General features: G+C 46.0%; 1 protein-coding gene across 1 annotated transcript in view; it reads right to left on the bottom strand.

The window, feature by feature from the left end:
• Nucleotides 1-15,204, bottom strand: part of gucy1a2 (guanylate cyclase 1, soluble, alpha 2) — a 142,603-nt gene that overhangs the window by 59,841 nt on the left and 67,558 nt on the right. Inside the window, exon 4 of the mRNA XM_055637048.1 lies at nucleotides 12,506-13,224. Within this exon, the coding sequence (XP_055493023.1) occupies nucleotides 12,506-13,224 (719 nt within the window). The remainder of the gene's footprint in view (nucleotides 1-12,505; nucleotides 13,225-15,204) is intronic.

Genomic DNA, 15,204 nt, shown 5'->3' with positions numbered 1-15,204 from the left:
TACCAAAAAAGCCTGTTATCAGCGGCCATAACGACTACCGACCGGTCGCTCTCACACCAGTCATCATGAAGTGTTTCGAGAGGCTGGTCCAGCAGCACATCAAAGCCAGCCTCCCGCCCACCTTCAATCCACACCAGTTTGCCTACAGAGCAAATAGGTCCACTGAGGATGCCATCGCCACTGCTCTTCACACTGCACTGACCCACCTCGAACACCAGGGGAGCTATGTGAGGATGCTTTTCATTGACTTTAGCTCCGCCTTTAATACCATCATCCCCAGCAGACTGGTCACCAAACTCATGGATTTAGGACTCTCCCAACCCATCTGCCTCTGGATCAAGGACTTTCTGTCTAACCGCCCCCAGACCGTCAGACTGGGCCATCACCTCTCCACCCCCATCACACTCAGCACCGGCTCCCCACAGGGCTGTGTGTTGAGCCCCCTCCTCTACGCCCTCTACACCCACGATTGTGCCCCCGCCCACTCCACCAACACCATCGTCAAGTTTGCGGACGACACGACTGTGGTTGGACGTATCTCAGGAGGAGATGAGACAGCCTACAGGGAGGAAGTCCAAAGACTGGCAGCATGGTGTTCAGACAACAACCTCATCCTAAACACCACAAAAACAAAGGAAATTATCATAGACTTCCGTAAGAACAGTGCAGCCCCCAAACCCCTATTCATCAATGGGGACTGTGTGGAAAGGGTCTCAGACTTCAGATTCCTGGGCACACAAATTACGGAGGATCTCTCCTGGACTACAAACACCACCACAGCAGTCAAGAAGGCCCAGCAGCGACTCTACTTTCTGAGGATCCTCAGGAAAAACAACCTGGAGGAGAAGCTGCTGGTGTCCTTCTACCGCTGCTCCATCGAGAGTGTGCTGGCGTACTGTATAACCACATGGTATGCCAGCTGCTCTGCAGCGGACAGGAGAGCCCTTCAAAGGGTCATCGACAACGCACAAAAAATCACTGGCTGCCCACTGCCTTCCCTGAAGGACATCTTCAGCTCTCGCTGCCTTGGCAGGGCAGCCAACATCCTGAAGGACCCTTCCCACCCTGGACACAACCTGTTCCACCTGCTGCCCTCTGGCAGACGGTACAGGTCTTTCAAAACTCACACAAACAGACTCAGAGACAGCTTCTACCCCATAGCCATACGTGAACTTAACAATGCAAAATAAGAAATAACACTCACATTCAACAGAATGGTTCTAACTCAGCTGCTATTGTTATTTATCTGTAATTTTTTTTTATATGTATATATTTTTACCTTTTCTTATATATTTAAAATTGCTCTTGTGAATCGCACCGTGGGATTGACTTTTAAATTTCGTTGTACCATGTGCAATGACAATAAAGAGATTCATTAAGCTGATGCAGTTGGAAAATAATATTTGAACAAAGATTTGCAATTGCATGTTGTTATTTTAGTTTAGTTGAGTTTAGTTTAGTGACACAGCGTGGAAACAGGCCCTTCGGCCCTCCAAGTCCGCACCGACCAGCAGCCACCCATGCACTAGTTCTATTCTCCACACCAGGGACTATTTACAGAAGCCAATTAACCTACAAACCTGCAAGAAATTGGAAAGTGCGATGGAACTGGAGCATCCGGTGAAAACCCATATGGTCACAGGAAGAACATGCAAACTCTGTACAGACAGCACCCAAAGTCAGGATTGAACCCAGGTCTCTGGCACTGTGAAGCAGCGACTCTAAGGCTGTGCTGCCCTTGTCTTTCATGTCCTTTGTCCAGGGAATTAAACTTACAATTTCACAGATTTTGGAAGAACAGACAAAACCCATCCTTAATTTTATATGATGAATGCCAGTCCATGTCCCCTCCTTACCCCTCTTGTTGTTGGGAGCAGCGATAGAGTCCCTACTTGCCACACTCCAATATTTCTTCCAAACAATATTATCATTACAAGGTCAACATTGCGAAGACATTTATTCACGCTAGATTTGCCATTGCCATGTGCGAGTTTAGACTGAGTGACAATTCATTATACATTCATGGCTATTGAATTTTTGTACACAAAAGGAGTCAAGTGAAATGAAGATAGAGTGAGAAAGCTGAAAAAAGAAAGAATTTGTGATGAAATTGAATGGTGAGGTTGGACTCCTTATACCCTTTTCTGACTTCAATTCCTTGCTTCCTTCATTCACTATGGAGGGCTTTGCTGAGAGGTTTTACCTACCTTAGTCTATATTCCCATATGTGCACCATGCCATTAGAGTCACTGTTGTACAGGTCCACCACTGATTTTCCAGCACCCTTGGTTCCAGAGGCTTGCCTTTTTACCCATTTTGCCAGACTCCGAGAGGAGTTCAACAATACCAGCCTGCAAAGTCAGCCTCGGAAGTTGGCAACAGGAATGGATCTGCTGTCTCTGACCATGCCAGAGTTCCAGAGCCAGGCTGCAGGTGGTCAATTTTACAGAAGCCAATTAACCTACAAATCTGTACGCCTTTGGAATGTGGGAGAAAATCGAGCACCCAGAGAAAATGCACACGGTGACAGGTAGAATGTACAAACTACATGCAGACAGCTCCCGTAGTCATGATCGAACCTGGGTCTCTGGCTCTGTGGGGCAACAACTATACCGCTGCACCAGTGTGCGCCTAAGATGAAGGAAGGTTGAATTGTGACTTTCCAGCCCTATGGCCAGGATTGGTGGTGGACAGTTAAATCACAAATGAACAAACTATGCTTCAGAAATATTCCCATCCTCAGTGATGGTGTGAAGGCTTGAGGCAAGACTGAAACATTGACAACATGTTCTGAATAGATTGTCCATCTTAGCTTCCTCCTGATATCCCCACCATCACAGAAGACAGTGTTCTGTCAATTAAAAACCCTCCAATCCCACTTCCCCTCTTTTTGTTTAATTACTTTTTGCATGACCCTAATGGAAAGCCTTCTTAAAAATCCAAATACACTACATCCATTTGTTGTCCCTTGTATATTCACTCATTGCAACCTCAAAATACTTTTCATAGATTTGTCCTTTCAGAAATCCATGGTAACTATGCCTAATTCTATTCTTATTTCCTAGATGCTCTGGTAGCACTTGCTTAGCTAACAAATCTCCCATTTACTTATTTTATTTTCTTTGCCCGTTTTCTTTGTAAGCATGTTTCTGTTATGGTTACACGCAGTCAGAAGAAGGGCCCCGAACTGAAACTCGCTTGTCCATTCCCTCCACAGATGCTGTCTGATCCCCTGAGTTTAATTTAGTTTAGTTTAGAGACACAACGTGGAAACAGGCACTGCTAACCATACACGCATACACCACCCATACACTTGTTTTATCCTACACACTAGGGAGAATTTACAGAAGCCAATTAACCCACAAGCCTGCATGTTTTTAAAATGTGGGAGGAAACCGGAGCAACTGGAAAAAACCCTTGTGGTGACAGAGAGAATGTACAAACCTGTTGACTACGGGTGCTCACTACAGACAGCACCCGTAGTCATGATCAAACTTGGGTCTCTGGCGCTGTGAGGCAGCTACTCTACCACTGCGCAGCTGTCTCTCCAACAGTTTTGCTCTTTGTTATGGTTATTAGAACAGAACAATTATTTCCATTTATACTATGTTTATTTATCTTGCTATAAATCTGTTTTCATTGAAATCAAGACCCCCCTCCATTTAGTTAGAAAATCATTCTTTCCTGCGTTTCCTACGTGGTCCGAGAGGTATAGAAGTTTCTTGGAACAAGATGGCCCAGTAACCTTCCCGCTCACTGATGTACCATTGTGTCCAAATCCCAGACTACAACTTTAGTTTTTAGTTTAGTTTAGTTTAACTAAACAGTCTCTCAACCTGATTCTGCTGCTTTGCACTGACAATTTAATAACTCTGGCCACTCAAATCAGCTGCCCTGGACATTTTAATGACTGTTTTTACTGTATTTTAATGTTGCTGTTTTACCTACTTATAATTATTTATACTGTTTCATTAGGGACTGGATTGTTTTTACTGTTATTATGTGTGAAATGTTTAAGTTTTATGTGCGATGCTCCGGTATTCCCTGGGAAACGTCTTCTCATTTTGCACTGTACAATTGTTGCTTTGCAAGATGACAATAAAGGTTGATTGATTGATTGATTGATTGATCGATTGATTGATTGATTGATCGATTGATTGATTGATTGATTGATTGATTGATTGATTGATTGATTGATTGATTGATTGATTGATTGATTGATTAGAGATACAGCATGGAAACAAGCCCTTCAGCAATCTCTCAACATTGTACACACTGGGGATACTGCAGCAGAGCTATGGATGTCCATGGGCAGAGATCCATTAACGGGGAGCACAGTGGCAATACAGTAGAGTTGCTGCCTCACAGTGCCAGACACAGAGGTTTAATCCTGACTACTGGTGCTGCCTGTACTGAGTTTGTGTGTTCTCCCTGTGACCACATGGGTTTTCTTCAGTTTCCTCACACATTCCATAGACATGCGCGTTTGTAGCTTAATTGGCTTCTGTAAATTGTCCCTACTGTGTAGGATGGAACTAATGTATGGTTGATGGTTACACAGAAAAGGTGTGAAACTCAGCGGGTGCAGCAGCATCTATGGAGCGAAGGAAATAGGCACGTTTCGGGCCACCCTTCTGTAGACTGATCAGGGGTGGGGATCCTTCGACAACAAACTACAGAGGAGTAGCCGGAAGGCTGGAGGGCTGGGAGGAGACAGCAGGGGCGCTGAGGCTCCAGCAAGGAAAAAAGAACTGGGAGAGTCGATTTCTTCGGGATTGCAGATCCCCAAACGGAATATGAGGTGCTGTGCCTCCCATTGCCGGTGCTGCTCGCTGTGGCCATTGAGGAGACCCAGGACAGAGAGGTCCTAGACGGAATGGGAGGGGGTCATCGTCACCCTGCTGAGCCACCGGGAGAAAGCTAGGTTATTGCGAAACATAGTGGAGGTGTTCGGCAGACAATAATCGCACAACTCACTTTGAATTCTACCGATATAGTTCTGCTGACATCTGAGAGTCAGAACGCAATAGATGAGGTTGGACAGAGGAGCAGGTAAACCTGTGTGCACCTGGAACGATTGGGATTTCTAGCAGCGGACAAAGCTAGACGGACGCTAATGTATGGTTGATTGTTGGTCGGTGTGGACTCAGTAGGCCGAAGGGCATATTTCCACGCTGTATCTCAAAAGTCTAAAGATCCTTTGACAAACTGCAAGAACAAGGCATACAAGGTGGCTTTCCTCATCAACAGCGCCATGCTCCACAAGCAAAAAAGCACTTTGAGTTTCTTCTCAAGATTAATAAAGGGTTTAACCAAAAATGTTGGCTTGTTTCTCTGCCATTGAGGATTGCTGCTCCAGATCCTACAGGAATTATATGGGTCATCGTCACCCTCAATACGTCCAAGAAAGTGTCAAAAGCAGAAACATAATAAAGTGGAGGCAGACAATAATCACGACACACTTTGAATTCTATTCAACAGCTCAGCTACAAGGCTGTGAGTCAGAAGGAATTTGTTTGACAAAGGAGTGTGTGTGTGTGTTTTAATGGATTTCTAGTTTTCTCAAAGCTGCAGGGGGAAAATATTGAGATGGGTAATCAGAAGCTATCCAGCATTGCTCAGCACACCTGCATTTAGTCATTAAGGTTTTTCTATCTGGATGAAGTAAGATGGACTGAATGTTTTTTCTCTGCAATAATTCACATAGATAAGCAGTAACTTTGATACAGTTTACCTGTCAGCAAGCAGCCTTGGCACACCTGCCGAGTATGTGTGGAGGAGCCTTACTTTATAATGTACCATCTTCTCAAGACAATGGTGCCATATTGCACCGGTACTGTTGACAGGACTGAATTTAGCTGTCATCTGGAGTCATAGAGTCATACAGCGTGGAACCCGTCCCAACCTGCCTGTGCTGACCAACATGCCCCATCTATACTAGTCCCCTGACTGCATTTGCCCCATATCCCTATCCCTAACCTATCCTACCCACTTGTCCAAATGTTTGTTAAATGGTGCGATAGCACCTGCCTCAACTACTTCTTCTGGCAGCTTGTTCCATATACCCACCACCCTTTATGTGAAAAAAGCTGCCCCTCAGGTTCCTATGAAATCTTTCCCCCTGACAGAAATCATGCCCTGTAACCTTCTGGGCAAATTCACGAGAGAAACCTTCAAACTGGGCAAATTTCCTCACATCAACCTTCATCATAACCATGCTTGACAGGGATCCATATCCTGCTACTAAATCACTTGCCTGTAGGTGCCTTACCTCCATTCACATTGTTTTTTTGTCCTTTCACTCTCACTTCAGCTTTCTTCTCTCTCTCCTTTCAAAATTCCCTCTCAAAAACACAACATTTTTACTCTACTACCATTTCCCACAATTTGCCACTGAATGGCCTGATTTGTTTAACCTTAAACTACATGCACTGATTTTCTCAAGAAGACTATTTGTCTCACTTCTTTGCAGGTTCAACGTAAGTTCCAATAATTTGGCAGCCTCAGGACCTTAGTGGTGGAAGACTGGTAGGTTTTTCAGTCTATGGACTGCTGTTAATACCAAAGATCATAGAACGGAGCAAGATAGTCCACTCAATGAAAAAGCCGTGGCAGGTCATGGGTAATCTTCAGCGCCATTTCCGTAACCGGTTTCCATCTCCGCTCTATGATCTTTAGTCATGGCGTCCACATCTATAAGCGTAGCGTACTGCTCTGCTATAAATTGCTCGAATCGCCAATGTAGCCAATATATCTGGCTGGGGCGGCTTTGACAGTCCGGAGTCGCCTTCCAGAGGGAAGTGCTTCAAAGAGTTTGTGGCCAGGGTGAGAGGGGTCAGAGATGATCTTACCTGCTCACTTCCTGGCCCTTGCAGTGTACAGTTCGTCAATGGGGGCAGGCACGGAACTTGCTATCAAAATATGGAGGGGACAGGGGGGACACAATGTTTTGGCGGCTGCGCGCACATGCGCACACTCACACACACATGCACGAGGCTTTGGAGGCTCAATCCAGCGCTAAATGCAGCTCAACTCTGCCTGTCTCGCCGGGTTAACCTACAGCCCTGACTGGACTAACAGGACACCAGCGCTGCTTCTCCGCGCTGGCCATATTTCCGGCAAGCCCAGGCAGAGTTGAGCTAGGTTTAGCGCTGCTTCATTGCGCTGGCTGTGGACCTGGGGGTACAGCTCTCGTCTGACTCCCGACCTATCTGGCCACCCGTGGGGAGGGGGAGGGGGGGTGGGACACTGGGGTGGGGACGGGACAGCGCCGGAGACCCAGCTGGGATCAATCTTGGCTGCGGATGAGGCGCAGGTCTGTGACACGTCTCCCTCCTCCAATCATCACACTCTATCCTCAGTCGTCCCCCCCCCACTCCTCCCTCCTCCAATGGTCGCGCTGAATCATCATGTCCCGCCCCCATTGCCTGCTGATGTCTCTCTCGTCCAATCGGTGCCCTCGATCAGCAGTCCCACCTACACTGTTTTGCGGAAAGCTGAGATTTTAAAACGTGGATGACAAAAACTTGGGGAGGATGTCCCCCACCTCTCAAAACATGGGGGCGAACTGTCCCCTCTGGTCCCCCCCCTGGGTTTTCCGCCCCTGAATGGGACGAAGGTTGCAGCCAACAACCTTCTCAGCTGATCGGACGATTTGCTGCAGCCTCTGGATGTGGTGCTTGGTGGCTGAGCCAAACCAGACCATGATGGAGAGGGTGAGGACAGACTCTATGATGGCCGTATAGAATTGAACTGTGGCAGATTGTGTTTCCTCAGCTGCCGCACAAAGAACATCCTCTGTTGGGCCTTTTTGACTGTGGAGTCGATGGTGGCCCCCCAATTCAGGTCCTTGGATATGATGGAGCCAAGGAACTTAAAAAGACTCCACAGATGTGACTGTGGTGTTGTTGATGGTGAGTGGGGGGAGGGGTGGGGGAGCTCTCCTAAAGTCTACTCTCAATTCCACTGTCTTAAGAGCATTGAGCTCCAGGTTGTTGCGATGGCACCAGCTGTGTCACTTCCTGTCTGTAGGTAGATTCCCCCCCATCCTGGATCAGTCCAATCAGGGTTGTGTCGTCTGCAAACTTGAGAAGCTTGACAGAGGAGTCTGTGGAGGTGCAGAGAGAGTAAAGGAGAGGAGAGAGTACGCAGCCTTGCGGTGCTCGTATGCTGAGGGTCTGCAGATCCAAGATGTGCTTTCCCAGCCTCACATGCTGCTTCCTGTCTGTCAGGAAGTTGGTGATCCACTGACAGAGGGGTTCAGCCAAAGTCAATGTTTGGAGCGTAGTAGCTCTGGCACAATGGTTTTGAATGCAGAGCTAAAATGAACAAACAATATCCTTGCATTGGTCCCCTGGCTGGAGGATGAAGTGCAGGCCAACATTGATTGCGTCATCCACTGATCTATTAGAAACATAGAAAATTGGTGCAGGAGGAGGCCATTCGGCCCTTCGAGCCAGCACCGCCATTCATTGTGATCATGGCTGATCGCCCCCTATCAATAACCCGTGCCTGCCTTCTCCCCATATCCCTTGACTCCACTAGCCCCTAGAGCTCTATCTAACTCTTTCTTAAATCCATCCAGTGACTTGGACTCCACTGCCCTCTGTGGCAGAGAACTCCATAAATTCACAACTCTCTGGGTGAAAACGTTTTTTTCTCACCTCAGTCTTAAATGACCTCCCCTTTATTCTAAGACTGTGGCCCCTGGTTCTGGACTCACCCAACATTGGGAACATTTTTCCTGCATCTAGCTTGCCCAGTCCTTTTATAATTTTATATGTTTCTATAAACTCCAGTGAATACAAGCCTAGTATTTTCAATCTTTCCTCATATGACAGTCCCGCCACCCCAGGGATCAATCTCGTGAACCTACGCTGCACTGCCTCAATCACAAGGATGTCCTTCCTCAAATTAGGAGACCAAAACTGTACACAATACTCCAGATGTGGTTTCACCAGGGCCCTATATAACTGCAGAAGAACCTCTTTACTCCTATACTGAAATCGTCTTGTTATGAAGGCCAACATTCCATTAGCTTTCTTCACTGCCTGCTGTACCTGCACGCCAACTTTCAGCAACGCCCAGGTCTCACTTCACCTCCCCTTTACCTATACTAACCCCATTGAGATATTGGCCTGGTATGCAAACTGCAGAGGGTCCAGCAGAGGGTTTGTGATATTTTTCAGCTTGGCCAGCACGTCTTTCAAGGGTCTTCATGACTACAGAGGTCAGTGCGACAGGCCTGTAGTCATTATGACCAGTAATCCTTGTATTTTTGGGTACAGGGACAATAGTGGAGACTTTGAAGCAGGAAGGGACAGTGCAGGTTTGCAGGGACTGGTTGAAAATGTCTGTGTAGCCAGTTGTTGGGCATAGAGCTTGAGGGTAGAGGGGGAAACATTGTCCAGTCCTGGAGATTTCCGGCTTTTCAGTCTTCCGAATACCCTCTCCGCCTCCTCAATTTCTATTGTTGGTGATGGAGAAGTGGCCAGACTGATGTTGGGCAGCAAGGAGGGGGTGGGTAGTGGACGAGGGCCCAGTCTTTGCAGACTGGAGTCAGGCTTTAAGTGGGTGTTAAGTGGTGATTGGAGGGGGCTGGAGTCAGTAAGCTTGTAAGCTTCCCAAGTGGAATATGAGGTGCTGTTCCTCCAGTTTGCGTCTAACCTCACTCTGGCTATGGAGAAGGTCCAGTGAACCATGTTGGGTTAAAAGGAGTGGAGTTAAATAAGACTGCAAGGCCTCAGTGAGTTTAAAGGAACAAGGAAAACAGAACCAAACCATTTGCTGAAATACCGCATTTTCAAAAAAAATCTGATAATTAATTTTCCTGTATATGACATTAATGTTTATGAGTCAGCGACCCACAATAATTGATAAAGACTGCTCATTGTTCTGCCAATTTACAACATATACACATTATAGAAATGTTTTCTGAAGGAGGGTGTCGACCCGAAACGTGACCCATTCCTTCTCTCCAGAGATGCTGCCTGTCCCTCTGGGTTACTCCAGCATTTTGTGTCTACCTTCAATTTAAACCAGAATCTGCAGTTCTTTCCTACACATAGAAATGTTTTCATTGGGATCACTGAACCAGCAACATGTTGAAATGCATGAACAAAAGGAAGGACGCAAGGATCCTTTAATGCTCCTGGAAATTCATACCTATCGCCTCAATGAGGGCATTTGTCTGTGTAATTACAACTATGTATTTACATGATACAGGCAGACAGGGGGCGCCGTCCTGTACGGGTATGGCTGCCCAGCCTGCAGATGTCCGTTTTTTTCATCTCTTTTTTTAATTTTTAGTTAGTTGAGTTTTTGTTTTCGGAGTTCTAGCCTTTTTTATGTGGGGGTGGGGGTGGGGGAAAACTGCTTTTCAGGGTCCCTACCTGGGCGGAGAGGCGGTTTTTCTCCAGGCTGCACCGACGACCAGTCCTCGCGGCCTACCAGTGGGCCTGGAGCGGCGTTTTCCTGAAGGCTCCGCCAGGAACCTCGGCTTCCGTGGCAGCGCAGCGTGCGGTGCGGTGCCTTGCCCGGGTCCAGAATGCTGAGACCGCAGGTGAAGATCGCGGAGCTGCGGGCGGCGCGCTGACCTTAACATCGGGAGCCTGGGATCTCTCACCGAGATCGCCAATGAGGTAGCTCCGTCCAGCGTGGCCTGTCGGCTTCGGAAGCCACGGTCTCCGGTAAGGAGGCGGCCGTTCCAGGTGTCCCAAGCCGCAGAGAGGATTCTCCCGACGCCGGAGCACCATCACCTGGCGATGAAGGGCTTGTAACATCGGCCCCGTAGCGGCGACTGCGGAGGCTTCAATAGGCCCGACTATGGGTGGACATGGGGAGGGGGACTGGACTGTGCCTTCCCTCACAGTGGGAACCATTGTGGGGGGATGTTTTTATGTTTATTGTTAAATTCTTTAGTTGTGTCTTATCTTTATCTGTGTGCTGCATGCAAGTCAAATTTTACTACAACAATTGGTGTATGTGATAATAAATGTCCTTTGTATCCTTTGTTTGTATACATGAGTAAAACTCCAGATAGTTTAAAAAATGGAACACTACATCATATAAGTGTGAAGGGTGTAAAAGCTGAAGATATGGATAACATAACCTGATACAGACACCTTCTTTACTTTAGAGTTTCTGAGATACAGCGTGGAAACCGGCCCTTCGGTCCATCAAGTCAACGCCGACCACAATCACTCCGTACACTAACTCTATCCTACACACTCAGGACAATTTACAGTTTACAGAAGGCAATCAGCCTGCAAACCTGCATATCTGCGGGAGGTAACAAGGGCGGTCACGGTGGCGCAGCGGTAGAGTTGCTGCCTTACAGCGAATGCAGTGCCAGGAGACCCAGGTCCGATCCCGACTACGGGTGCTGTCTGTACAGAATTTGTATGTTCTCCCCGTAACCTGCGTGGGTTTTCTCTGTGATCTTCGGTTTCCTCCCACACTCCAAAGACCAACAGGTTTGTAGGTTAATCGGTTTGGTAAAAGTGTTAATGTGCGGGAATCGCTGGTCGGCGCGGACCCAGTCAGCCGAAAGGCCTGTTTCCGCACTGTATGTCTAAACTAAACTGAAATGAAACCAGAGCACCCAGAGAAAACCCACACAGTCACAGGGAGAGCATACAAACTCTGTACAGACAGCACCCCTTGTCAAGGTTGGACCTGGGTCTCTAGCACTGTAAGGCAGCAACTCTACCACTGCGCCACTGTGCCTTCTGCCCAGATAAAGGCTCGATGGCAAATAATTTCAGTAACTAATTCTCCACAGCAAGGGATGTAAGGGAACAAAGCTGGTGTCCTTCCAAAAACTCTATTTTGAAAGAAAAATAAACTAGCTGAAGAGATAATACGACTCTGTTGTAGCTCTGTAATGAGGTGCATAATTAATGAGTTTAAAAGACTGAGACTGCCAAGAGCTTAATCTTGAAAGCTAGGCTATGTTCCAACTGTTCGTCCAGCCAAAACCTGTGCTTATGTGAAGGATAGTCATAAAACGCTGAAGCATCTCTGGAGAAAAAGAATAGGTGACGTTTCGGGTCAGGACCCTTCTTCAGACTGAGAGTCAGGGGAAAGGGAGATGGTGATGAAGAGAGAAATAGAACAAATAAGCTGGGGAACAGGAGTTCGCCGGCTCATTTGTTCTCTATGATTCCTGCAACATCTTCTCTCGCTGCACCCCCTCAGTGATTCCTCCTGCTCTTTGGCTCATTTGTTCTATAACTCTCTACATCACCATCTCTCTCTCTCATTTCCCTTTACCCTGTCTGAAGAAGGATCTCGACACGAAATGTCTTCCAGAGATGCTGCCTGACTCGCTGAGTTACTCCAGCATTTTTGTATCTATCTTCGATTTCAACCAGCATCTGCAGTTCCATCCTACACACCTATGTGAAAGATATTACTTCAGAATTGCCAGCTTGTTTATCATTTCCAAATTTAATCACTGTTCTCAATTGGCATTCTTGATTGAAAAACAAGGGCATGCACTTACTTTGTCGTGATGTTCGAATCCAGTACCTTCTGGCTTGGCACGAATGACAAATGGTGTGGCCAGCTTTGATAGAATCCATTGGAAAGTACAGCAAATCTTTGGGGAAGCTATCTCAAAGCAGTCCTGAAACCTCAGAATCGTATGAGTGTCATATTTCAGTTGTTTCCTGAGCCCTTCTCCAAGCTGAAGGATCAACATACTTGGGTCGAACATGAAATGAAATGGGAAAGCACTGCTGAAAGTGTTGATGCTTATCCTTAGATCGGACGGGGAATGCGTTAGTCCCTGTGGAAGCAAGTTCACATTTGTTGCTTCATTATATACTTTGATAATGAAGGTGAGGCAATTGCTCCGGTTTATGCCAGCTGCGGTCAGTTTCTCATCAATATTGTGCACCTGCTCTACGTCTACTTCCATCTGATAAATCTTCTCTGCCGCTGCTTTTATCAGTCCGGGCATTGCAAATCCAACTATTTTCTGTGGGTAAAAGTAATGAAGTTTCAAAGTACCATTGGGTAGTTCCTTGCATAGGAAAGAAGGGGATTCAAACTCATCCTGTTTACTTCTAGATGTTCTTGCGTGCTCCAGCAAAGCATCAAAACCCCCAAAGAATTCCTGCAACGTGCTGCCGACTGCCCGTAGGACTCGTTCATTCTCTTCAAAACAGATGCAGAACAGCTCTTCACCAAATTTTGCTTGCAATTCTTCAAACTTCAAACCTGAAAAGAACAAAGAGATTTGGTTAAATAAATATTATTTTTCTTTTTTGGCTTTAGACTTTGAGAGATACAGTGTGCAAACAGGCCCGTCGGCCCAACGAGTCCGCACAGATCAGCGATCACCCCATACACTAGCACTATCCGACACACTAGGAACAATTTACAATTTTACCCACGCAGACGAAAGAAGAATAGCACAAGAATGTAGGCAAGGAAGGAAATTACAGCATTATTTTTGGAGAGCAAGTGTGGAGGTACACTCTATTTCTACGATTGTTATTTTGTAAATTTTTACTCAGTAAAAGTCTCCAAAGTACACCTGTTTGAATGTTTCTACTTCCCCAATCAATATCCCATTGAGCTCCTCCAATGGGAGTAGAGATTAAACTATTTGTGCCTCCATATTTCCTCCATCCAAAATCCTTTTGTATAATTGTGACCAAAGACAGAAATCTTGGTTCAATCATTTGGATCTGAATTCAATGACAAGTCCATAATAGAAGAGGCCATTCATCCACTGCAGCAACCAACATCCTGTTTAAAACAGAATATGTTGGATATATTCAGCAGGTCAGGCAGCATCTGTGGAGAGAGAATAAATTAACATTTCAGGTGTCCTTCAAGTGAAAGGACAACCTTCCAATGAAAGATCACCAGCCTGAATCGGTAGGCCACAAAATGCTTGAGTAAATGCTCAGTGGATCAGGCAGCATCCCTGGAGAAGATGGATAGGTGGCATTTCCTGTCAGGACTCTTCTCTGTCTGATGACGGGTTCCAACCCAAAACGTCACCTATCCGTGTTCTCGAAGGATGCTGCCTGACCTGCTGAGTTACTCCAGCATTTTGTGTTCTTTCTTGGTAAACGAGCATCTGCAGTTTCTTGTTCTACAACTTGAAGCGGTAACTGTTTCTTGCTCCATGGACGTCAGCAGATCTGCTGAGTATTTCCAGGGTTTCCTGCTTTATCTCAGTTGCAGAATCTGCAGAATTTTCCATTTGATTCTGCAACTATTTGCTTTCTGTGCAAATAAGCCTTGTGTATATTTGTCTCTCCTCTCTTGGAATGCCCTCTACAGAATTTGCCATTAGGAGTTAAAACATTGTAATATGTGACATAATTATGTTTCTTCCAGACCATCAGAGTTAATTTTGAAAAAGATATCTAAAAACTGCAGAATGATAAGTTAAATAAACAACTAAATGAAAGAACAATTACAGACAGATAGATATAAATAACATATCTTCGGGACAAGTGGCCAGCATAAATATATCAAAATTGTCTTGGATGTTATGGAATTTATTTTTAGATTTAGTTCACCCTGTCTTAGTACTGCCAGCCCACAGTTAACAAAATACATTGATTATTTGACCATGGGGTCAAAAATACTGCACAAAGAGGAAATAAAATTTGTTCTGTAGACTGCCTTTGATCCAACCACACCTTGAGGTGATGTCACCAATACATGCATGCACACACTCACAATCTCACACAAACAGAATGGCGAGGCTTAATAAAGCACTGGTCAGACCGCATTTAGAGTATTATGACCAGTTTTGAGCCCCAATTCTGAGGAGGGACGTGCTGGTGTGTGGGATGGTTTTGGAGATCACCATTAACATCTCCACACAGTAAATGGTCCCTTCTCCTCCTCCCCGAGGGTAGGCTGGGTGTTACTTTTAGAGATACAGCGCTATATTAAAGACTATAGTAAAGGTTATAGTGTGTCAGACTAGATGCCTTTACAGAGAGGATATTTACAAAAATGGTACCGAGGGTACTGTGTTTTTTTAGAGATACAGCGTGGAAACAGGCCCTTCAGCCCACAGTCCCTGCCGAACAGCAATCACCCCATCCCCTAGGGCTATCCTACACACTTGGAACAATTTACAGTTTTTTTAATGAAACCAATTAGCCTACGTCTTTGGGGTGTGCGAAGAAATTGGAGCACCTGGAGAAACCCTATGTGGTCACAGGGAGA

The sequence above is a fragment of the Leucoraja erinacea genome, chromosome 6 (assembly GCF_028641065.1).
Source record: "Leucoraja erinacea ecotype New England chromosome 6, Leri_hhj_1, whole genome shotgun sequence".
Taxonomy (NCBI): Eukaryota; Metazoa; Chordata; class Chondrichthyes; order Rajiformes; family Rajidae; genus Leucoraja; species Leucoraja erinaceus.
The sequence above is the reverse complement of the archived record's forward strand: the minus strand, read 5'-3'. Positions and strand labels throughout refer to the sequence as shown.